The sequence below is a fragment of the Seriola dumerili genome, unplaced genomic scaffold (assembly GCF_002260705.1).
Source record: "Seriola dumerili isolate Sdu_G_001 unplaced genomic scaffold, Sdu_1.0 BDQW01001344.1, whole genome shotgun sequence".
NCBI classification, from domain to species: Eukaryota; Metazoa; Chordata; class Actinopteri; order Carangiformes; family Carangidae; genus Seriola; species Seriola dumerili.
In genome coordinates this window covers 359,606-383,451 of record NW_019175599.1, presented here as the reverse complement: position 1 = coordinate 383,451, position 23,846 = coordinate 359,606, and the positions used below count along the sequence as shown (strand labels likewise).

The following is a 23,846-nucleotide window of genomic DNA, read 5'->3' as shown; positions in this document are numbered from 1 at the left end:
CAAGCACATACACACATATGCATATGCGACCAACCACCCTCACACGCACATAGATATAATACCAACTCAATCTACGGTATTGCAAGCCAGCATTTATATATTAATAGTTGAGGCCATCTTCCCATGTTGTTGACACATTGTCCTTGACGGAGGAGTCTTATATAGGAGCCAAACACAGCACAACGAAGCACTTTTCTAATCATCTGCACTTGTGTTATATTTGCTATACTGAACAGCCAATACACACTTTCTTAAAAACACAGAGAGATATACATAAACACACACACACACACACACTCACACACACACACACACACACACTACTATATCTAAAACATTTCTTCTCACTTTTGCGAGACACAGTTGGAGTTGCTGCCATTTCGGTACCTAAATGTCCTTCTACCATCTATTTCATCACCAGATTAATAATACAGTTATGTTTCTGTCATTGATTCCGGTCTATTTCAAAACTGCCTTTGTGAAAAATCATAAAGAAATATCTTTAATTTATTGCGTTCCAGACACTTTTAAAAATTTTTCAGAAAGTACAATTTCATGAAAGACACTCATACTAAATAATAATAATTTGCTCACCCCATAAGCACTTAAATGTACATGTTGCAACACATAGTAAGTAATACAGACCACATACAGTACACTCATACTAACCACTTCATGTGAATTTTCAAGGGACATAAATGTCTTATTTGCTTTGTGTCCAGATGTTGACTTTCCAGCCGACTCCAGCTTTAACATACAGAACTGTGGGGAGGCATCCTGTGACTTCTTACATGGTCCTGGGACCTACGCCTGAGATGCGTGGTGCAAGAGTACACTGCAGTAAGTTCTTCTTGGAAGTCTGGTTTGATTGTGTGTATAACTGTGTGCATTCGTGTGTGTTTCTAGCGCCTATGTATGTGTGTGTGTGTGTGTGTGTGTGTTTGCGTGTGTGTGTGTGTTTTGTGGTCTGGCCCTGGGCCGCGGTTGATGGACTGCAGCAGCTGGAGTTCCTCGCTTCATTGCGCTCTCTCATTTAGCCAATCTAAACACACACACACAAAACACACCACACACACACACACACACAATCAAACAAACATTTTATGGACACTGTCCCGTTTTCCTGCAAAACAACTTTTTCTGTGATGAAACTGTTTTGACTTTCCTTGTTTGTTTTCTTCTTAACAGCTGATTGGACGACCTGGTTCTACCTTGCCTATTTGGGTCTCTTGGGTTCCAGCTCTGTCGCTATGGTTACAGCAATGATAAAGAGATAGAAGACTCTATATACAGACATGAGGGCAGCGGGTATACCCTTATGTAAGTGCCCAGACAAGGACTTTTTTTTTAGATGTCAGAAATTCAGCAAAATACGAATTTTCAAATCGATATGTTCACATCCAAATTAGATTCACGTTAGTCAGTGAACCGAATCAAACACAGAGCAACATGCGTGACAGCTTTCAAATAATTTGTCTGTTTATCCGTATTGTCAGCACACTCTAAAGAGAGAAGTATTAATAACACTATGGATGTAAATAAATCATGATTTTTATTTTGTTTTTTTTTAATGATTCTCTTTGTTTAAACTTATTTCTGATAGAAAATATCAAACCTCATGTATCAACAACTTTCCCAATATGTCATCTACTATAACAAAATATAACAGGACACAAACCTGATCCTGCCCACATACATCGTATCCAATTAAATTCCACTGCATTTACCTGCTTTAGCCGAGACACTGATTTCCATTCAAATCAGTGCTGTGGCCACAAGGAATGTTTTCATTGCTTCTCATCTGACAAATGCAATCTGATAGCTTCTTTTTGTATGTTGAACAGTGCAGAGACAGGCACTCAGTGGAAATAGACTGAGCTGAATCCAACACAGTATCTAGCCATATTTTACAATATGGTCAGTGTGTGTGGACAATAACTTACATAAACCTAAATTAGATAAATGTTATTGGGATGAAGCAAAATGGAGACACTGGCTTCATGGATTACATTTGGAACATCCAGTTTAACCTAATGAAATCTTGACCTCTAATTTCATTCAAAATCCATTCCATGGTAAGTTTGTCAGCCTATAGACGTTTGAGTATTGTACCAGAACCAGTAACTCTCTCTGACAGTGAAATATGGAGTTCCCATTTGAATAACATTTTGCCAAACAGTATAGGTAACGAAGTTTGTGACAAAAAAAGAAAGTACACTATATATCTGTGGAAGCACTATGTCTAACCAGGGCAGGATGTCCTGTGTGGAAACAGGTCAGACTCCCCATCCACTTCATCATGCAGAACAGTACTAAGAATTTTCCATCGATAATCAAGTGATCCCTAGAATATGCTTCCACAAAGGCCCAAACCTGCGAGCAGCTGACGCCAGCCATAAAGAATCCTGCATCATTAACTGGAATGAAAGAAGCAGAAAATGCAGCTACATCAGAATGCCTACACATCAGCTAGCTTTCCAGGACCTAAAAACCTTAACCTAACAACTGCCACACACACACACACACACACACACACACACACACACACCACCACACACACACACACACACACACACACACCACCTACCACACACACCAACACACACACGACACACACACACACACACACAGACACACAGACACAGACACACACACACCAGACAGCCAAAGCAGATGAAGTTTTGTTCTCACCGGAAGAGATAAGAGCTAAAAGCAAATGAAAAGTCTCACTTCTCTCATGTGTAGAATGCCATATGTTAAGATAAACCTTCCAGATTTTCATATTTATTGGCAAGAATTTGACGTCTTCGTAGCGAAATGTGTTATTGTTCTTTTTATTTTTTATTTTTTCTAGACCTGATGACAAGAAAGTTAATTTCATAAAAAGCAGTCATTAATTCATTCATTCATTCATTCATCCAGACTTTAATTACATCCACATAGCTCACCAGCTCTGTAAAGGTTCTGGGGGCTGAATATGCAGAAAATAGTTATCCAAGGACTAAAGTGACTTGCAAATAAAAAGTTTTTTTACTGTTATTTTGTAGCTCAAAGCACAAAGACCTGAATTTAATATGGGAAAAATTAAATGAATTCTATCTGTTGTTTTAAATTTCGGTCTCATCCTGATATCTGTTATGAAACAGAATCAGTTGAACTTACCTTTTACATGGCGTCTTCTGCAGGATGTGCAGTATGCAGACATTGACTACATGGATCGTCAGCTAGACTTCGTCCTGGACCCAGAGTTTAAAAATCTGCCTGCCATGGTTGACCGCATGAGAGGAGAGGGCATGAGGTTCATCTTCATTCTGGTAATGACCTTATATCATAAACTACAGATACAGTCACATGATTGGCCACTTGAGCATCGGCAACCAAAGGGCCGCTGTAAATATTATATAGTGATATTAAAGATGTCTGATGAATGTTAAATTACTGCATTACTAGCCGCTCTCTACTATTAATTACGCAAGCGTTGTGTGTTCTTAATCCCAGGATCCAGCCATCTCAGGCAATGAAACAAATTACTACCCTGCCTTTGTGAGAGGTGAAGAAGCAGATGTCTTCATCAAATGGCCCAAACACCTCAGTGATGGAATTGTGTGGGGGAAGGTAAGAGGGAATGGATGGCCAAACAAACAAGCGGAAAAAAACACACCAGCATGCATTGATTAAAAGAGACTGAAACTAGCAGACACAGTGATGACTTTTGCATAGTGTGTGGCAATATGATGCAAAATGTGTTTTTTTTTTTTTTTTTTGCAGGTCTGGCCAGATTACCCTAACGTCACAGTAGATGAATCTCTAGACTGGGAAACACAAGTAGAGGTATATTATTTTCCATTTCCACCTCACTGACAGATAATACTCCCTGGCATCTGTATTGGTAGTAGAAAATTCCTACTACCAATACACAATATCTGAAATCGGCCCTAATGCCTTAATTCAGGAAATACAGTGGGAGACGATCAAGATCTGTCAGTTTTCAGCATTTCATTTCCTGATCATTTGACTGTCTCATTCCCAGCTCTTCAGGTCTTACACCGCATTCCCCGACTTCTTCCGCAATACAACAGCACAGTGGTGGCTTCAAGAAATCAAGGACTTCTATAATTACACCATGAAGTTTGACGGCCTGTGGATCGTGAGTGACCTGAAAGAGAACATTCTAATACAGTGACCTTATACGCGTTCCACTTTCTGATTTTCTTTTGATTTCCATATTCTACCATCTGTCTTCATCTGCAGGACATGAATGAGCCTGCCAGTTTTGTCCACGGCACAGTGGGAGGGAAGTGTCTTGGTAATCCACTTCTAGAGAACCCTCCATATATGCCACGTAAGACGCACACAGCTCGATTTTATTCTTCTCCTAATACTGCAATGTGGTTATTGAGCTATGATGTCGACTAATAGCATCACCTTTAAAGGATTCTATTTTGTGTGTGTGTGTGTGTGTGTGTGCGTGTGTGTTGTCTGTGTTTTGTGTTTGTGTGCACTCCCAAAAGCCTTGGAATCCAAACATCTTGGCTTGAACCATAAGACTCTGTGCATGAACAGCGAGCAGATACTCAGCGATGGAAAGAGAGTCAGACACTACGACGTCCATAACCTCTACGGCTGGTCCCACACCAAGCCCACCTATGAGTAAGTGGATATGTATTCATATTTGTGACAACACACACACCTGTCTGTGTGTGTCTTTCTGTGTTAAGATGTGTGCTCATATTTTCTTGCAGGCCAACTTCTATATTTTTATAGAGTAGATAATTATTCGGTACTTTACTGGTAAATAGATCACATCTAAGAGGAGAGATGTTATTTAAAGATAGTATTGTGCAAAAAGTCTGAAATGTCCATATGAACCAACACAGATGACAGATGTGCAAGTGTATTTTTGTGATATTTTAAACACAGCAAACAGGCGACATTTGTTGGCAGACGCGCATGATCCCAAAGAAATGTGTTTGCGTTGCCCAGACTACATTAGAAGAAGAACACAAATTATCTCAACAATCACAATCCCACACAATCTGAGCACAGAAGAGATGTAGCTGAAGAGAACAGAGAAGAGGGGAGAGTAGGAGCTATCATTGCAAAAACATTCAGGAGGAAAATGCAGCCACAGGAGATGCATAACTGATATTTTCCAGCTATCCACAGAAATATGGTCTCATCAAATCTTTATGATAATAATCACCAATGTGAAACTTAATTTGTCCTTGTGGTAAAATTATCTTTCTACCACAGGGAGGCCAAATTGCAGGGTTAGCCACAGAAGAGCCTGGGGATGCTCAGTACCACTGGCTCTTGGTACTTTGTCATAGGAATGATTTCATTTTAGCACCGTGTTGAGTTTAACAATCACAATGAATTGGTTAATTCGCTTCGAAAATGAATGTATTTCATTTAAGATGAATAAGACACTTTTACAGCCTGCTTGTTGCTAGTTTATGTGTGTATGTGTGTGTGTAAGACACATCTCTCTCCATCTGTGCAGCGCCCTGCTGAGTGCGACAGGTAAAAGAGGCATAGTGGTGACGAGGTCCACTTACCCCTCCAGTGGGAAATGGGCTGGACATTGGCTGGGAGACAACAATGCCAGCTGGGACCAGCTTTACAAATCCATTATAGGTATAAACTGTTCTTTGGGTTAATACTTACTACTTACAATCTGTGACAGTAGTCTGAACTGTAATCAGTAATCTTTAAATTGCCTCGCATATTCATGAGAACGGGTTGCTTGCAAACTGTGTGAGATATATTAAAAAAAAAAAAAAAAGAATCTTTAATTTGGCATAACTCCCCATTTTCCTTTGTTCTGCAGGCATGATGGAGTTCAGTCTGTTTGGCATCCCTTACGTAAGTATCATCATCTGATCTTGGTTTTGACAAGGCATAATCTTATTGATGTGACCTTGTCCTCTCTAAGTAGATTACAGCCGCCTGAGTGATGTTATTTTGTTTGCTAGACCCTTTGATCAAAGGACATCTTAAGATACAATGTGCAGCGTGTCATTACAAGCCCCATCCCAACCAAGATGCCGCGTGCTTGTCTGGTGTGACCTGTACAAATTTTATTATTAACTGAGTAGTCATTGTTGTCCTTGCTCATTCTGTCTTTGCTTCTTTGCCCCCCCTGTGTCTCCTTGCTGTTATTTCAGTCTCTCTTTGTCCTTCCGTCCTGTTTGATCTCCTCAGTGTTTTCTAATAATGATAATTATAATACGACACCTTTATCGACCCCTGTACAGAAAATCATTTGCATGCCCACAGCCCAGCCACAGGGTTACAGAGATACAGCAAAATCCCTCACTCCAGCACTGTCAAAACTCAAGGACACTTTGAGAACATGATGCTTGCAACAAAAGTAGTGTGACCTCTCTTCCTGTGGTTGGAGAGTGCTCACTGTAGTCACACCTGCACCCTGGTGGCCACATTTTTGCCTTTGAGTCCATCTCTTTCTCTCTCTCACACACACACACACACACACACACACACACACACACACACACACACACACACTCACACACACTCAACCTCTTTGTCTGTCAATCCCTTTCAGACCGGGGCAGACATATGTGGCTTCTTTAATAAAGCTGAGTATGAAATGTGTCTTCGCTGGATGCAGCTGGGTGCCTTCTATCCATACTCGCGCAACCACAACGGCAAGGGGAACCCGGTGAGTGAATTCAAAGCACGAGAACAACGCTCCCATAGAGATGTACTGGGCTGAAAACTCACTTAAATTCAGTTTCATAACCTAAAAATACTTATTTTTGCTCTTATTTGTGGCTGTTTATTTCATGCTGATGGCCAGCTAGGAGCCATAACTCCTCTTAAACTCAAAATGATGTCAAATATTTGCTATAGCCAATGTTTGTTAGGGTTTAAGGGGCTTGAAATACTGTTTATTCCAGGAAATTCTCATCAAACATTATTCCTGTTTCCTGGTAAAAAAAATACCTGCGGATACACCCACACGCTATTCTCCTTGTGTAGTTCCTCACACTATAGACACAACACACTAAAATGGCTGCAGGTTACAGGTTTTATTTTTTTTCCTCAGATTACCTCAGACCAAAGTTAAGATAGTCACTCTCTTCCTTATGGAGACAGTACGAGAATCGGATTATTATATGGTATGGCACTGTGTTATTGTTGTGTGCACTTTTAAGGGTATTTGTTCCACTATCTAAGGAATAACAAAGGAATACACCAGAGAATTGAAAATAAACATTTTTATATTTTATAATTATCCACCATACTGTGTTTAAAATTAACATTTATTTCATTTATTTTTTTTCTATTTATTTGTTTATCCTGTAAAAAGAATGATAGTTTTAGAATCATGGGAACTTCAACCCAAAAGTGTTACTAGAAATGAGCTCAACTCTGCAGAAGCTGGATGCTTTCAAAGGATATAAGAGAAACTCGACTTTAGCGACCATGTTCTTGTGCTCTGGAAGTAGGGGCTCATGTTGCACCACACATAGTCACACAAAAAACCCCCCAAAAAAACAAACAGAAAAAAACAAGCCAAGCTACTTTCCCGACTCGTCTCACTCTCTCTCTCTCTTAATCTGTGTCTGACATATATACACACATACATGCACACACAAACACACACAAAAGATAGACCTGTTTGGTGGTGTAGTGTCGTGGCATTCATTCTAGCGGTGACCTTTAAGAGCGTTGGAACACATCTGAGAAATCCAATAACCCCCGTCCGGAGATCGATCCCACCGGGCGAAATTTCTCTGTACTGGAGTCTGCAATACTAGACAGGACACAGTTGTGTGTGTGCGTGTGTGTGGGTGTGTGTGTCAGTGCTTGTGCTTTTTAACGGCATGGAATGGGAATATAATTGAATTCTCAAGGTGATCTGGGCACCACTGCACACCACCTAACCTCCACTCCACACACACGTACACCCCGTGATTCCAATCATTTAATAACGGCTTGCAAATGGGTGTTTAAACATGGAGAAAATTGGCAGAAAAAGCACATACACACACATTAGGAGAGGGTGGCGCGAAAATGACAGTTTGAGAGGAAGAGATAAAGTCAGGGAGACAAAAAAAAAAAGTAGGAGTGATAGAAAGAGAATTGGTAAGAGAACAGTATAGGTATTTAAACTAAATATAAGAAGGAGAACATAGGTATTGAGAGGAAAATACTGATAAGCCAGTACAGATAAAAGAGTAGGAAGGGGGGAGAGAAGTTCAAAAGTGATGAGACAGAGAAAGAGGAAAAAATGATGAGAGACAAATTTGGTGGAGAATAAAACAAGATGGCAATTTAGCAAGTCAAATGGTGGTGACACAGGGTGGTGATAAGGATGTGAGAGCTGGGACAAGGCTGGATAAACAATACACCTGAGATCAAGTCAGAAAAGGGGATGTGTGAGAGGACGGTGTAAAAATACTCAAATCAGGACTAAGAGATGGGAGAAAAGGGAATCAGTGTCAGCTATTTATGTAGTCTACTGTAAAAAAAAAAAAAAAAAAATTTCCCAGTCAGCCACATAAAATCCCCAATCATCAGACAGTTAGCGACTGTAACCTCCAGCCTGCTTAACAAGGCATTTGACAACAAAGTATTAACACCACAAACTAGACTGGAGGGTACACAAGGTCAGAGACAGAGGGGGAGAGAGAGAGAGAGAGAGAGAGAGACAGAGAGAGAGAGAGAGAGAGAGAGGAGAGCTTTTGCAGAGTCATTCCCAGAGCTCCGTCACGCTTAGTGTCTCTTTGCCCTCAGACAACTTTCAATGTTGACCTCGAGATAATTTCACTGCACCAGCAATATACTGCAGTGTCCACAGTCATATCAGAACAATGCAAAATTAATTAAACCAGATATATATTCTCCGCCGAGCCTGCTTCAGCAGCGTCAGAGTCATGTACATTATTATTCACCCAAAGGGACATATTATTGTTCGTCGAAATATATTTTCTTTTTCTGATGTGGGCTCTGCAATGCAAAACAGAAACTCAAAAGGTTTATGAGACGGGCCGAGGGAGTAGATTACCAGACAGATAAATGAAGAGAAAGACCAAGTAGAGGAGGAAAAAGATGAGAGGGGCTGACACAGCCAGATAACCTCATTTTTCCTTGAGGCTGCGCGTGTATGTGCACACACGCATACGTATCTGTCTACAATCAGTGAGTGTCACAAGGCCTTTTGCCACAATAAATGTGGCCATGAATTAGGTGAATTCATAACAGAGATTCTCCGTCACTCTCCTCACTCTTCAGCACTCCCCGCTCGAGTCTCTTCATCAGTTCCTCCTCTGGTTTTCCGCAGATGAAAAGTCTACCATGAGGGGCCAAGCAGACAGTGGTGTAACTGTCAAATCATGTAAGATTTGTGTCAATGACTGAATGGTAAAGACTTTTTGGGAGATTATCTTGTTGGTGATCTTAGCTCTTATGCAATGAAAGCATCAAGAGACAAGCTGTCAATAATGTTTTTTTTTTTTGTTTTTTTTTGCTCTTTTGATTAAACGTTTAGTCGATACAGCATCAGGAAATAGTGAAAGATTCCTGTCACAGTTTCCCAGAGTCCAAGATCATGTCTTCAAATTACTGGTTTTGAAACCAGACACCAGAGAATTTTTTTCTTTGCTTTTGAAAGCGGAGAGGACCGACTCATTTTGCACGGCACATAATAGACATACATGTTACTGAGAAATACTCACAATTATTGATCCTGCAGCTCCTCCTGTTACTATCCAGCTTTTTACAGAAAGCCCTGATTGAGCACTAGGTGAGGAACACAGTGCTAAACCGAGTGTCTGCCCTTTTGCTGGAGTGTTTTTGTCAGCTGTCTAAGCAGACCTGCGTCCTTCACATAGTCTACGATGGGGACAGACTTTTAATAATATTTTAAGCCTGTGGTATAACTTGTTTGCAGACATGGTCCTCGAAGTCAAGGCAAGAGCATCAATACGGTTCGAGCCTTTAATCAGTTAGCGTGCAACTGTTGCATCAGATCTATTCATGTTACTCTCTGTGAATGCTTTCTATAGTATTTCTTTAGTTTGCTGTGACTCATGCTGATCGTCAGTTAGCACACTGTGTCAGAGGAGATGTAAATCTTAAATTTCTAACGCCTACCTCTTTGTGGCTGTGATATTCTTACACTTTCTGGTTATGGTGGAAGAGTCTGGCACACAAGCATAACAAGCCCCCACATTAAATCGTGTGTGATATATATAAGACCTGTTAATCCCCACAACAACGGATAAAGAGGGGGGAAAAAAATAGAGGAATGTCTTATTAAATTACATTTGAACAGAACTGAACCCGACTTATGCCTGAAGCTTAAAGCAACAAAAACCGCCTGAAGCTGGCCCTGAAACCCAATACCTTGTCTGGACTAATCTGGTTCAGCCTGGGAAGCAGAACTCAAAGCAAGGTCATATGCATTCATTCAGAGTCATTTGATCAATGTCTTTCTCTTTCTTACACACAGACACACAGACACACAGACACACAGACACGACCCACACACACACACACACACACACACACACACACACACACACACACACACACACACACACCTTAGCATGATAATTACTTAGCAGTGAACACATCCGATGAAGAGGCATGAGGGTGCAAAAGGAGGGTGACTGAAAATGGAGGCAGGTAGAAAAACTCCCGCGTTTACAGATAATTGCAATCTTGTGAATTTTGCTCAGAAAATTAAATGATAATCCAGTAAACTCCTTAGGTCATAAAATAATAGAAATGTCCTGTGTTCAATCATGTGCTGTTAGGCCTGTACTTAGTAACCACCGGGCCACGGTTAATAATTGTTATCAAATCTGACCCAGCTAAACTGCAGCTGGGAAGAAAATGTCTTTCATTTTATTACTCTCTGTGATGAGTTTTATGATTATATCTTTAGTTTTCTTTTTTTTTTCTTAAATTGAAAGACAGGAGACACACACACATATGAATTCACAACAGAATAACACACATGCATACACACGCTCATGTGCGATTGCCATACATCCTAAGACACGTGCACACACACGGTATCATAGGTAGGAACATATGGTGATGAGACGCTTCAGCTGAAAATCTTCATGATCCTTCGTGCGTGTGTGTGTGTGTGTGTGTGTGTGTGTGTACTTGAGCAGACTGATTATTGTCCTCACTAGAGTTCCAGAAAATGAGCTAATACATTTAGATTGGCCCATATTTACAAAATGACGGTACACTGTGTCCTCTTTTTCTGTCCTTGTCTCTTAAAGGGACGTTACACTTGTTGCCAATTAAAATTAGGTAAATGTCAGCACAGTGTGTGGCTGAACAGTCGGAACATCATTTATAAGTGCGTGCAGGCCATTGGAGTATTTCCTGCATGCTGCGAACTAGCTAGTGTTGCTGTCAGTCTTTCCTCATGCCTGAAAGTTATTCGTTTTCAGCATTGTTGGGAAATCCAAACGGGAAAGAGTCAACACTGCAAACACAATGACAAGATAAGAGAAATGCAGCTGTGTGTAAATGTACATTTATTTCACAGATGAATCTAAAAAGTAATACAGTCATACTCCGCTGGCTTTTGTCTGCGTAGCCCTGCATGTCTGTTTGTATCTGTTACTTGTAACTGAGAGAAATGAACCATAGTCAGAGCTTTAGAAATGTCTATCTATTGAAACAGTGGATTGGTTTACTCAAACACCGAGCACTTGTCTCGAGCTGCATGTAAACAGTCTCAGTCAGTGGATATTGTACAGGTATTTTTGGAAATGTGAGGAGTGGATTCAACAGTGTGTTTATCTGCACTAAGCTAAGATGTAACTGTTAGCATGTTCTGTAAGGTTACAGTTCATATTTAAAAAAAAAAAAAAAAAAAGAAGAAAAAAAGCCTGGTTTATAACGAGCACATCCACTGTGAATATTTCCCCAAAGTGTGGAAGCTGTTTCTGGAAAGTTGTGGGGTTGTCAGGTTTGTTGAGGTTTGCAGCTTGCAACTTTACCCTCGGTGTTATCAATACAATATAATGTATGTAGTCATCAAATGCAAGTGCTATCAGTAAAGGGAAATAAATATTTGAATGCCTTACCACTTGCAATAAGGGAGTATATCCCACCTGTAAGACAAATCTCACACATTGGCAAACCGGATCATCAATCATTTTTAACTCAGTGTGCAGCAAAATGTATTTGTCTTTTACTTTGTGTACTTTATATTTGTGGTAGTGTATAGTGACTTGTAATGTTTTTGTTTTTTTTGTTTTATGTTACCTGCCTAGGTACTAAAGATGTAAATGAGCATTTTTGCAAATTTTTGCATTGTGTATTTTGTACTGATGTTCATTAACATGCATTGTCTTTATCAAATAAACAAATAAGCTGCAGACAGCATTTTCAACCAGCTAGCAGGAAGCCAAAAGCTGCAATCCTTCTTCATCACACATTTGTCACAACAAATAATTACCACAGATTTTTATATTTTTTCATTACTTTTAATTCTGGTTAACCTGTCTGTAAAAATTACTTTTTAAATGTTTTTTTGTTTTTTTTTTTTCTGTCAGAGACAAGATCCTGTTTCTTGGAATTCCACCTTCTCCGAGGCGTCCCGGGACGTCCTGAACATCCGTTACACTCTGCTGCCCTACCTGTACACACTGATGTACGAGGCTCATACCAAAGGAAGTACAGTAGTGAGGCCTCTGTTGCATGAGTAAGCAAAGACACACAACACACACAACACACACACACACACACACACACACACACACACACACACACACACACACACACACACAGGTCTTATCTCTTCTGCTAACATCATGGCTGCTGCATTACATATAATCACTCAATCAAATCATTTAGTTATTAACAGCGTGGATCTTTCATCCTGATTGCTGGCAAGATAAACTGATTTTATACCACATTGCTTCTCATTAGTATGCAGAATGTCACATGTGATTGGATGCTAGACTAAAAACCAATTTAAGTAGAGCTTTCATTTTAGTGCTTCAACACGTTTTCAGCGCCACTCTGGTTTAATGCCGGACTCCTTGTTACCATCACAGCCTTCCTTATTAGCTACAGATGTTAAGTTAAATGGGAGAGAAAAAAAAACACCCCCTGTTTATCTATCCTTATTTTTTTCTGTGAGGTTAGAAAAGCCGGTTTGTGCCATTTGCTCATTTGAATAACTTGACAAGGTAAGAAAATTAGAAGTGTCTTTCCTGCCTCAGCAACTGCCATCAAGAAGCCCTTGAGCAAGGCACTTCAAATCCTCTGAGACTGTGTGGAGGCCAGCCGTAGACTGCACTTGGCAGCTCCCAGATGTGAATGTGTGAAACTGAAAAAAAACCCAAAAAAGCCAAACATATTTATTCATTTTAAGAGACTCTTATAAAGTCACAGATGGTATTTAAGGAGCTGGCAGGGTGAGTCTGGCAGGGTTATTTGGCTTGCATCTTCAAACCATTGAATTCTGAATGAGTACTCGAAACAGTCGTCTGGCCTGAGGAGACAGGAGAGAGCATTCGAAACATTTTTTTCAGTCAGGTTTAATGGCGTCTGTGTTGCTGTGTCACAGGTTTGTGGATGATAAAACTACATGGGACATCTACAAGCAGTTCCTCTGGGGGCCTGCTCTACTTATCAGCCCTGCCCTCGACCAGGTATAAACACACGCACACAGCACACTTTAGCTTTTTTTTTAGTTTTTTGTTTTTCCTGCATTATTTAAGATATCACAAATGCAGCTTCAGTGATTTGAGTGATAGCTGTCAGTCTATCTCCGCTGGCTGGTATTTCTCTTTTGGTTAACTGACTTTGTGATTGACAGGGAGCCAGGAACGTGGATGGCTATGTTCCTAATGCACGCTGGTATGACTTCCACACGGTGAGTCTATGTGTGTAACAACCAGAAAACAATTCACTTCACTGAGTCCAAAGCCTCCCTTATCTTGTCTTGCATTCAGGCGCACCCCTGGTGCAACAATACAGTAGATTGCACTGAAGCAAAATTACAGAAGGAGGTAACAGCATGTGACTAGTGGATTAGTGCATGCATAATGTGGATGCACTTTGATGATATCTCAACACATGAAAGTACGTCCGTGCACCTCTTCTTGCTGTGAGCACACATTCACAGCACTGCATCTATGAGGTCCTTTATGTCTGAACATTATTTTTACAAAAATAAATACGTAGGCAGACTAAGACAAAAAAGAGGCTAAAACCACAACTACAAAAAAACTAAACACACAAATATGAAGAGACATCTATGACAACATCATTAAGGAGATGCAGCTCAACAACTGCAGAAGGCGCCTTGATGACAAAAGCAAACATCCAATCACTCCGTCTCATTCTAGCTAGGGGACTCCCCATCTGTTAGACAACATCATAAAGCCAAACAAAACATGAGAAACAATATATTAAATGGGGGCATGGGATGGTTTTTTACTTCCATTTAACTTGTCCCCTCAGCATACAGAGAAGAGCAGGCTGTTAGACAGGAGGACCAAGGACAAAGTGGAAAACACCAAAATAAAGAATTTTCTAAAGACTTCCCTTGGCGTGTAATAAATTACAGAAATGTTTCAGATATAGCCTTTATAGATGTCACATTTTTTATTGTGTGCTTTGTGATTTACCAGCGCACAAATGGCAAATTTCCCCACACAAAGGAATTGTTGGAGAAAATGAATCAAAGTTTAATTACCTGCAGTATTTCTAGTAATTTATTAGCATTTAATTCTTGCTGCTTTCATCAGGCCAAAGATGTTGGAGTGCGCGGCCAGATGATTAATATGCCCACACCCATGGACCACATCAACCTTCATATCAGAGGAGGATATATCCTACCCTGGCAGAAACCAGAGAACAACACATATTACAGGTAAGTGCTGACACATCATGATAGCACACAACTACAGGTCAGCATCCTGTGTGTTTAGTGTGAAGCGTGTGTTTTGTCCTGTGCAGAGACATAGTGTGCCGGCAGACTCTTTCATCATTCCATGAACTCATTTCAAAATGAATGTCATCTATGATCATTCGTGTTTGTTAAAGAAAGAGGCAGTGAGAATAAACAGAGAGACTGGTGTGTGTTCCAGCAGCAGTGAGATCAGGTGGATCGCCCCAGCAGGAATGTTGATGTATCTGTCCCAGGCAGCAGGTATTAATAGACGTTGTCCTATAGCAATCTGTTATAACCCTCTCTACCTCCTTTTGTTTCAGTCGGAGGAATACTTTAGGACTGATTGTTGCCCTGAGCGACAGTGGAACTGCTCAAGGATCGCTCTTCTGGGACGATGGAGAAGGAATAGGTGGGTAAAAGGGCACCCCTGAACACCCAACCACACACACACACACACACACACACACACACACACACACACACACACACACACACACACACACACACGGAATAGCATCATTTCATGTTTTTACATGTGTATTCATGATAACTCATTTATTCATGGATCATAATGTCACCACTTTGGTCCAGACTGAAATATGTCAACAGCTACTAGATGGATTGCCATGAAATCAGTTCACAAGTTCATGTCCCCCAATAATGAATTATACTAAAGCCTAATAAAGCCTCTTAGTCATTTTCATTTCAAATATTTGCATTGCAACACAAAACGTAGCCCGCAAACACCGTTTTGGAGAAAAGAAAGACCTTAGACTTAAGACATTTTACAAAAAAAAAAAATGTGTGCAAACAAGGACAGACAAACGTTTATTTTGTGATTTACAGATGAAAATGTCAGTTAGTGTTTGAATGGCATTTATTTATCTATAGAAGCAGTTTTGTAAAGATCAACATGAATGCTTGCGAAATCCCACTATGTCTTACATAGTATAGGCAGTATAGGAAAGCAAGTTGTTTTTACTGAATACGAATTCCTCCATTGATTTTATCAGATAGACACAGTCAACCACAGCGTAGTCTCTCTCCACTTTCTCACTCGTTCTCACACACACATGCACACACACACACACTCACACACACACACACACACACACACACGCATGCACGCTGATATACGGACAGAATCAGCCTCTGAAGTGCTTCGGTGAGAAGATGCACTCCTCTGTGAAAGGCGTGTTTGTGTTGGGACAAAGAAGAGAGGGAGAGATAGAGAGAGAACGAGGGGTGACAGGGAAGGGGAGTGACAGAAACTATTACAGTAATTCCCCGTGTCGCTGCCTGGAGATATGCTCTCCATCACTCGTCTTTTATCTGCTCCCTCGCTCCTCTCTCCTGCGTCTCCCTGTCTGTCTGCAGTGTAGCCTCCCTATGTCTTTCCTGTTTGCTTTGCCTCTCGCCTTCGCACCTGCGTACCTGTGTTATCTGCATTTCCACTTTTTGTTTGAGTTTCACTTATGCACCAGTTTTTCCCTCATTCATTCAACTAGTCGCATGTTCACTCATTCGTGCGACCTATTAATTATTCAGCCTTTTATACAGTTAAGCAGTGTAGCTTGTCAATTATTTACTTAACTTACCACCCTAATTCTATAATTTGCCCATTTAATCAACCAGTAATAAACTGCAACGACGCGTGGATGAGTATACTAATGAGTCAGTGCTGTACGGAGTGAATTCATCTATGCAGTCACTCAGCTAGTCAGTCTTTTTTAATTCATGCAACTACTCACTACTCAACTACATTCAGCCCTTTACTTAATGACTTACTCATTAATCCACCTCATCAGGTGATCACTTATCAGTCCATCCAGTCAGTCAGATGAGTATGAATTCAGCCCTGTGGTCACCATGCAGAGTCTTATCCATACAGTCCCTTGTTTATTCAGTTGCTATCTCTTCGTCTCTCCTTCTCGCTCTCACTCTCTCTCTCTGTCCCTCTGTCAGTCACTCAAGTAGTCACACACCTATTTTCTCTGCCCCTCCATTTCTTGCTCTGTATGTAATTCACTCTTATTTTCTCTCCTCAGACACGGTTCAGAGAGGACAATATCTGCTGACCTCCTTTGCAGCGGCATCGGTGAGTTCAAGGGCCGACTACATGTCTACTGCATGTTTTTTTTTTCTTTTTTTTTCTGTTTATTGTCATTACTGTTATTTATGCAGCAAGACTGCAACAGGGCTGTGGTAGGCGGATGTCAAAGGCTGTTGGAAACAATTAGCTCAGGATTTATGTCTAACTCTGGGCTGGTAACTTGAATTCAGCCATTGCTACTTGTGCCCGCGACAAAGTTGTGATGCTAAAAATAACATTTGACACCTGTTGTTAAATCACTATTTAACTAAACGTCAATTGATTTCATTAGACGTTCACCACAATATAATTTCTTTAACAATACCCATTTCTTTGATACAACTGAGATAGCAAAGTAGTAAAGGAGTTACACACACGGATAGCAGAAGCTTTTTTTTATTGGCTTGGTCGTCTCATTGCTTTTGATGTCAAAATTAGCAGAGCAGTTTTACAGCTTTTTTAAGAAGGGAGAATGAGACAATAGATACTGTGGCGTAGATGTTGCTGAGACCCTTAATGAAGTCACAATGTCATTTTCATCAGGTGCAAGGCTTTTGTCACGCATGCATGAAAACTAACATGCTCCCGCAGAGGTTGCTGGAGTGGAGAAGCTGTTGTGTATACGCAGATCTCTTTCTGGTACCTGATTTGGCACCAAATTTGCACTTACGTTTCTATCTGCTCATACAACCTCTTATCAGAAACACAAGCACGATGAGCAATTTTGTGGCTTTAGTTGGCAAAAGCATTTTTGTGTATGTCACACTTGCCTGTTTCACCTAATACAGATATAAATGTGAATCAAACTACCATATCAATCACCGGTGTGATGAAGTCAAACTCTGCTCGGATTAGATCAAATAATGCAATCCACAGATGGAGAGTGAATATCTGTAGCCATCATCCAGCATTAACAAGGATATACATTCCATCTACACTTTCTAATTGGATGAATACCCTACGTACACCTTACCTTCATTAATTAGTAGTTAATTAGTTAAATATTAGGACATGGTAAGGAGTCGTAAGAAAATAGATGCATTTAATGTGCATACAATGGGGGTTTATATATTTTTGGAGTGGTCTGTCGGATAAAACAAAGAAGATTAATGTAAAAAGAGGAGGTGTGAGGAGCAGAAATGAGGTTCCGAAAATGCACTGTGCAGCCCGAGCAATACACACTCAGCTGCATCGCCCTAACAACCATGGCACGTGAGCTTTGATGAGGAGCCATGACATTACCAATCTCTTAAAAACGTAAAAAAAAAAAAGAAGGACAAATACACAATTGTGCCTATGCATGCATAAATGTAGAGCCCAAGAGTTTGTGTCGTATGCGAATATGTCTTACGGCTAAGTTCGGTGAGAGGCGAGTGTTTACCAGGCCACAGTTTGATCACACTTTGACTCAGACATGACAGAAACTCCCTAATCGCTGGGACTAATGGGACTAACCCAGCCCCATTTGCCTCTTAGCCAGGCAAAGGCACACAATCACACACATTAATGAGCATGGGTTTAATCACAAACATACTCGCACGCACACACATACATTATATGCACACGTCTACAGTATACACATACACACATACAGCTACCATGGCCAAACATCTGTGGCTGTCCTCTGCCTACCATCAGGCTCATTCCAAAGCAATTTCACACAGCGATAAAACAGGCACACTGTCTGACAGCCAAAGGGGGAGAGGGAGCGTAAATGTGTGTGTTTTTGTGTTTGAATGTGTGTGTGTGTGTGTGTGTGTGTGTGTGTGTGTGTGTGTGTGTGTGTGTGTGTATGGGTGTATGTGTGACCAGGCAGATGTGAGAAGATGAGGATAAGTTGGGCAATGAGGCCAGTGCTGCCTGGCAGATTAGCAGATCGTATGCCATTTTGGATGGCTATCTGAATGTAGATGTGTATGTGTGTGTGTGAGAGAGAGAGACAGAGAGAGAGAGAGACTAGATTTTAGTCTTCCTCAGTTTTAAGGTGCTGTCAGTACTTTGGTTAAATGATAACACAAACACACACACACACACACACACACACGCTCCATCACGGGTGTTTGTCAGAGTGTGAACATGATAAAAACACAGATGTAAAACTTTTCAGTCAATCAAAATCTCCATGCAGAAGATTATCTACTAAAAGCAAGGCACAGAGAAAAAAATTATAATTCGGTGGATATAAAACTAATGATATGGAGAGAGATACTCAAATGTTAAATCTCACTCAGTAAAGAGATGAAGCATGGAATGAAACTGAATATGAGGCTCACTAAAGCACATTTTCAGCAAATCCTAGGGACAACACTGTAAATTCAGGATTGACGACGTGCCTGACACACAAATCAAATCCACTCTGCTCTACTGTAAAATGAATGAATGCATGGGATGAATCATAATTTAGTAGATATTAGTTAATATGAGCCAAATGCGTGATTTTGGTATTACACTTAGCCCATTTCTAATAACTCTCTTACACTTTCTCCTCCAGAACACCTTGACGAGTCAGGTCATACACAATGAGCTGGCCCCTGCTGACCGGCTGATTCTGGGCGTGGTGAAGGTTTGGGGCGCAGGCAGTGTCAAGATCACAACAGTGACCTTAACGGACGCCAGCGGAACGGCGCAGCCACTGAGCCCACAGCACAACCTCGACACTCAGGTCAGAAAGAGTATTGAGATGTTTACCATTTATTTACCACAGTTAATTTATTCATGATATGATTAGTGGAGTTTTCTAATCTGTGTTAAAAAAACAAAAAAAACAAGTTACAGTTAGTGTATTACAAGCTGAATCAATTATGACTAAAAACAGTGTTGTCCTCTCACTAAATTTTTAAATAGGCTTAGAATTACGTGCTGTTAATGCTTCCTGCCACTGTGATAAACACAATTCAACAGACTGCCGGCCAACATCATCAAGTACAGGAAATGGTCTATGACTGCAAAGGCTCTTAACAAAAATGAAATGCCAGTCTCTAGAAAATGAGGGGTATTTTTGAGCATATAGTTGCAGACAGAAATTCAAATTACCTTTAAACAAACATCATACTGAAAGCTTTAAACCCACAGAAAAACATTTGAAGATAAACTGAAAGATATTTCCAGCTTCCAATTTACAGTAAATTCTTTCACAGAATTTGCTTGAAATCAACCATAGACATTGTTATTCAATAATAAAGACACTGATCTTTAAGAACATAAACACCAGACTGTGACGTCTGTTAGGAAAGATGGGAAACTTCAATGGTAAAAGAACAATATAAATATCTAATATGAATACAACTGCATATTCCATTGCATCCCACATATGAACTCAGCATATGAATTTCTGCTCTGATAACCTCAAAATAAACATATTAATCACTGTCTTGCATGCATACAATCACTGTCATTGAATTTCACAGTGGATGTTTGTGCATTAATGTCAGAGCCCAGTGAGACTCTTTCATCATTCCATGAACTCATTTCATAAACACACCCCAGCTTTCAAGTTGATTGAGCATTTCCCTGACAGTCAAAAACTGTCACTACAGGGAAAAAACCCCCCAAAAAACAAAAAACCCACTCAGGTTCACAACCCAGCGCCCTGCTGTGCCGCACTATGTCACCTAATAGCTGTAATCAACTCTGCACCGCCCCCCCCGACACCGTTGTTTTGTAATGAACACAAAGCTGAAGACTCGGCTCAGGACAGCGATTTTAAAGCTGCTCGTTTAAAATGATTGTCATTTCCTCCTGCTCTCTCCATCATCTCCTCCAATGGTTGAGTGGAAGCAAATGTGACAGAAAATCACGGGGAACTGTGTACACATAGCCAAGCCATATGCCCCGTGTTCGAGTACTTGCTCCATGATGTTGTCAGTTTTTCACACTGTTGTCACAGTATCACGGTTTACTTTCATTTTTTAGTCGCCACTGTGGGAATTGAGCACTGGCATATCGTCAGACGTACATCAAAGGAATTTCCCGCAGTATATGCATCTAAATCTTCTCTGTAGTGAGATCAGTGTCAACTGAAAGGTTCAGCTGGAGTCAAGGATACTCCAGAGTGGGGTGAATGTTCATCAAAAACAGGGCTTGAGCTGAGGTCATCTGGCTGAAGGACAGACTCTCTAATTATTAGGCGAGGTTGCGGAGGCAGAATCCTGAGATGTAAAAACACAAGAGAAACAAAGGAGAGATGAGTCACTTGAGGAGCTATATCGCTATTCTACAGTGAAATGTATGGACTACTGTATAAGTTTGAGGTGAAGGACAGGCAATATGGAGGACTTCCCCTACAAGAGAGTGGAAAAGGAAAGACAAGGCCAGGTTTAAAAGGAGCATGTGTTCCCTCTCCTCATTTGGCCTGTGATAAAATATTCCTGTCGAGGTTGTGTACTGTACTCAGTGCACTTATCAGGAGCATGAAAATGATAGCTACAGCAGCTCCATAAATAATTGTAGGTGAAAAAGCCCAGAGGTGTTAGATTTATGCTGTTCTTGGAGAAGACGGACAGGGAGAAGCAAGAAGAGAGGGTAAGGATTGCAGATGAGGAAAGTCAGAATGACAGAGAGATTTTTTTGTGTGTGTGTGTGTGTGTGTGTGTGTGTGTGTGTGTGTGTGCGCATTGGGGATGCATGGATGAGTTGAGAATAATGAAAAGACAGAAAGACAGTCCATCTTTGAGGAAGGAGGGAAGGACGGACAGAGCGCGGCGGAGGGAGAGAGAATGCATCACAGGAAACAGGTAGAGAGAGGAAGAGAGAGGTGAAAGAGATAAACAGGGAGGATGAAAGATGGGCGGAGGGGAGGAAGAAGGGCAGAGAGGAAGGAGAGCGAGGGAATGAGGATGACACAGTATGCACATGGTAATAAGTGGTTTTTCAGCACGAGACAATCCATTCATCTCCCTAAGTATTGTCTGATGGGGTAGCAACTTGAAAGAGGCGGTAAACAGCTGGCACAGTGTCATTTAAATACAGTGAGGTGGGCGAGCTATTTCTGTCTGTGTACAGGGCAAGATTTTTTATTCTCAAACTGTTATTTACAATATCTCCTCACATGTATAAGCCCAGGCTTGTTTGACGTTACTGGGGACCCCTGCTGTTTAGGCCATATGACATGAGTGGAAGCAGATACAAGATACAGAAGAGGACATTGTCCTACATTGGTCACATTTAGTAGATGAAATGAAGTCACTCTAAAGAAACATGGCACAAGCAACCATCTGACTATTTATCTATCCTTTGTCTATACTTGCTTATGTGCAGGATCGCAGGGAGTTTAAGCCAATATGCAAAATCCCTACACAGGCCGAACATTTACCGTTCACACAGATATTCAACCCGAGGCCGATGCAGAGTTGCCAGTTCACCTAACCTGCATTACATTCAGACATCACATGGTTAAAAAGTTTCTTTTTTTCCTGTATGGTACATTTTGTTCATTTCTTGGGACACTGTATTGTCATATTCCATCTTTATCATCTTTATACATAATACATGACTTATTGAGAACATGATTTTGGACTTTGATTTTGGATTTGAAGTCATCTACAGTGAAGTCCCAACAGTTTGTTCAAAAGACTTGAGGAACAAAAACTACAAATTTCCTCATACTTGGCTCATACAAGATGTAAAACATTAAACATTTACTTATTTGGTGTAATGGTGTAACTAACTCTCTTTTTTTCTTGTGTCTATAGGAGCTGATCATAGATGCTACTGCGAAGTCTGTTCCTCTGGATCAACGTTTTACCATCACATGGACGACCAGCGAGTAGCAGAGTTGTCGCTGGCAAACAATGAATATTTCTGTACATAATAGCCATAAGTTATGATGTGAAGTAAATGCAATGTTTTTTGAACGTGATGTGACCTTAATGGCCTCACTGATGAGCCCACATGTAAATGTTGACACAACCCTAACTTTTGTTTTTGTTTTACATGACTGTGCCTTTAAACCTTAAGTAACATTACATGGGATTGAGCAGAGGCAGAAAAAATGCCAAAACATAAAATGTTTTAAACCTAAAATACATAACTTTGGAATGTAACTGTTTTGTTTTTCAATTCTCAGTGCAAAACTACAAATTAATAAAGTGCTTGATAATGAAAAAACAATATTGGCTGTCTCTGATGAGATTGAAAACAGCATCAGTACTACTAGCACAACTCGTTTCCTGCACACACAGTACATTAGTTACTGGAGTAACTGGAATATGTTGAAGTTATTTGCAGCTGCTGTAGCTGAAATTAACATGAGGGATAGATAGATAGCCACAGTGTTGTGCATGAACACGTTCAATGAACGGAGTGGTACAGACGATACAGACGCATCTGCCACTGCTGAAGCCAGTTTGTTTGAGCATTTGACGCAGTTTTATGAACAGACAAGTGATAAGACTCAGGCGGATTATATTTATATACGGATTTTAAATGTAACTCATGTCTGATTCGTCAGTGGTATACAATAATTCATTTAGTTTGGGAGGGATTTGGGCTGGGGATGGATGGGTAGAAGGAGGTTCTATTGAAAAAGAATACTGGCTTTTATTTCTTTTTTTAAACGGGACAAATGAATGTGAACTAGTTCATTTTCATCTGTATGAACTGAACTTTGAACTAGTTCTTTTTAACACTGGATAGCCATGTCTCGCACCTTGCACCAGAGAGGGCTGGCAAGAGTTGATGGACATGGTGCTTGTTTAAAAACTGGAACAAATGAAAAATTGGATCAGTTTTTGATCAGATGGCAACAGTTTAAAGGAAGAGGCAAGGTGTGTGGGGGGAGTGCCTCTTGTCACCCCACAATGTTGTTTGCCTTTTTCATCAGTCTGTCTCTGTAAATATATTCCATAC

At 40.5% G+C, this 23,846-nt stretch overlaps 1 protein-coding gene across 1 annotated transcript in view; it reads left to right on the top strand.

Annotated features, from left to right (window-relative positions):
* Positions 1-23,085, top strand: part of LOC111238462 (maltase-glucoamylase, intestinal-like) — a 75,008-nt gene extending 51,923 nt beyond the window's left edge. Inside the window, exons 32-48 of the mRNA XM_022767989.1 lie at positions 3,186-3,314; positions 3,499-3,615; positions 3,769-3,831; positions 4,031-4,147; positions 4,252-4,342; positions 4,512-4,650; positions 5,504-5,637; positions 5,831-5,865; positions 6,569-6,685; positions 12,558-12,706; positions 13,577-13,661; positions 13,829-13,885; positions 14,763-14,887; positions 15,229-15,317; positions 16,957-17,006; positions 19,492-19,662; positions 22,691-23,085. Of these exons, the coding sequence (XP_022623710.1) occupies positions 3,186-3,314; positions 3,499-3,615; positions 3,769-3,831; positions 4,031-4,147; positions 4,252-4,342; positions 4,512-4,650; positions 5,504-5,637; positions 5,831-5,865; positions 6,569-6,685; positions 12,558-12,706; positions 13,577-13,661; positions 13,829-13,885; positions 14,763-14,887; positions 15,229-15,317; positions 16,957-17,006; positions 19,492-19,662; positions 22,691-22,768 (1,746 nt within the window). The 3' untranslated portion in view covers positions 22,769-23,085. The remainder of the gene's footprint in view (positions 1-3,185; positions 3,315-3,498; positions 3,616-3,768; positions 3,832-4,030; positions 4,148-4,251; positions 4,343-4,511; positions 4,651-5,503; positions 5,638-5,830; positions 5,866-6,568; positions 6,686-12,557; positions 12,707-13,576; positions 13,662-13,828; positions 13,886-14,762; positions 14,888-15,228; positions 15,318-16,956; positions 17,007-19,491; positions 19,663-22,690) is intronic.
* Positions 23,086-23,846: the final 761 nt, after the last annotated feature.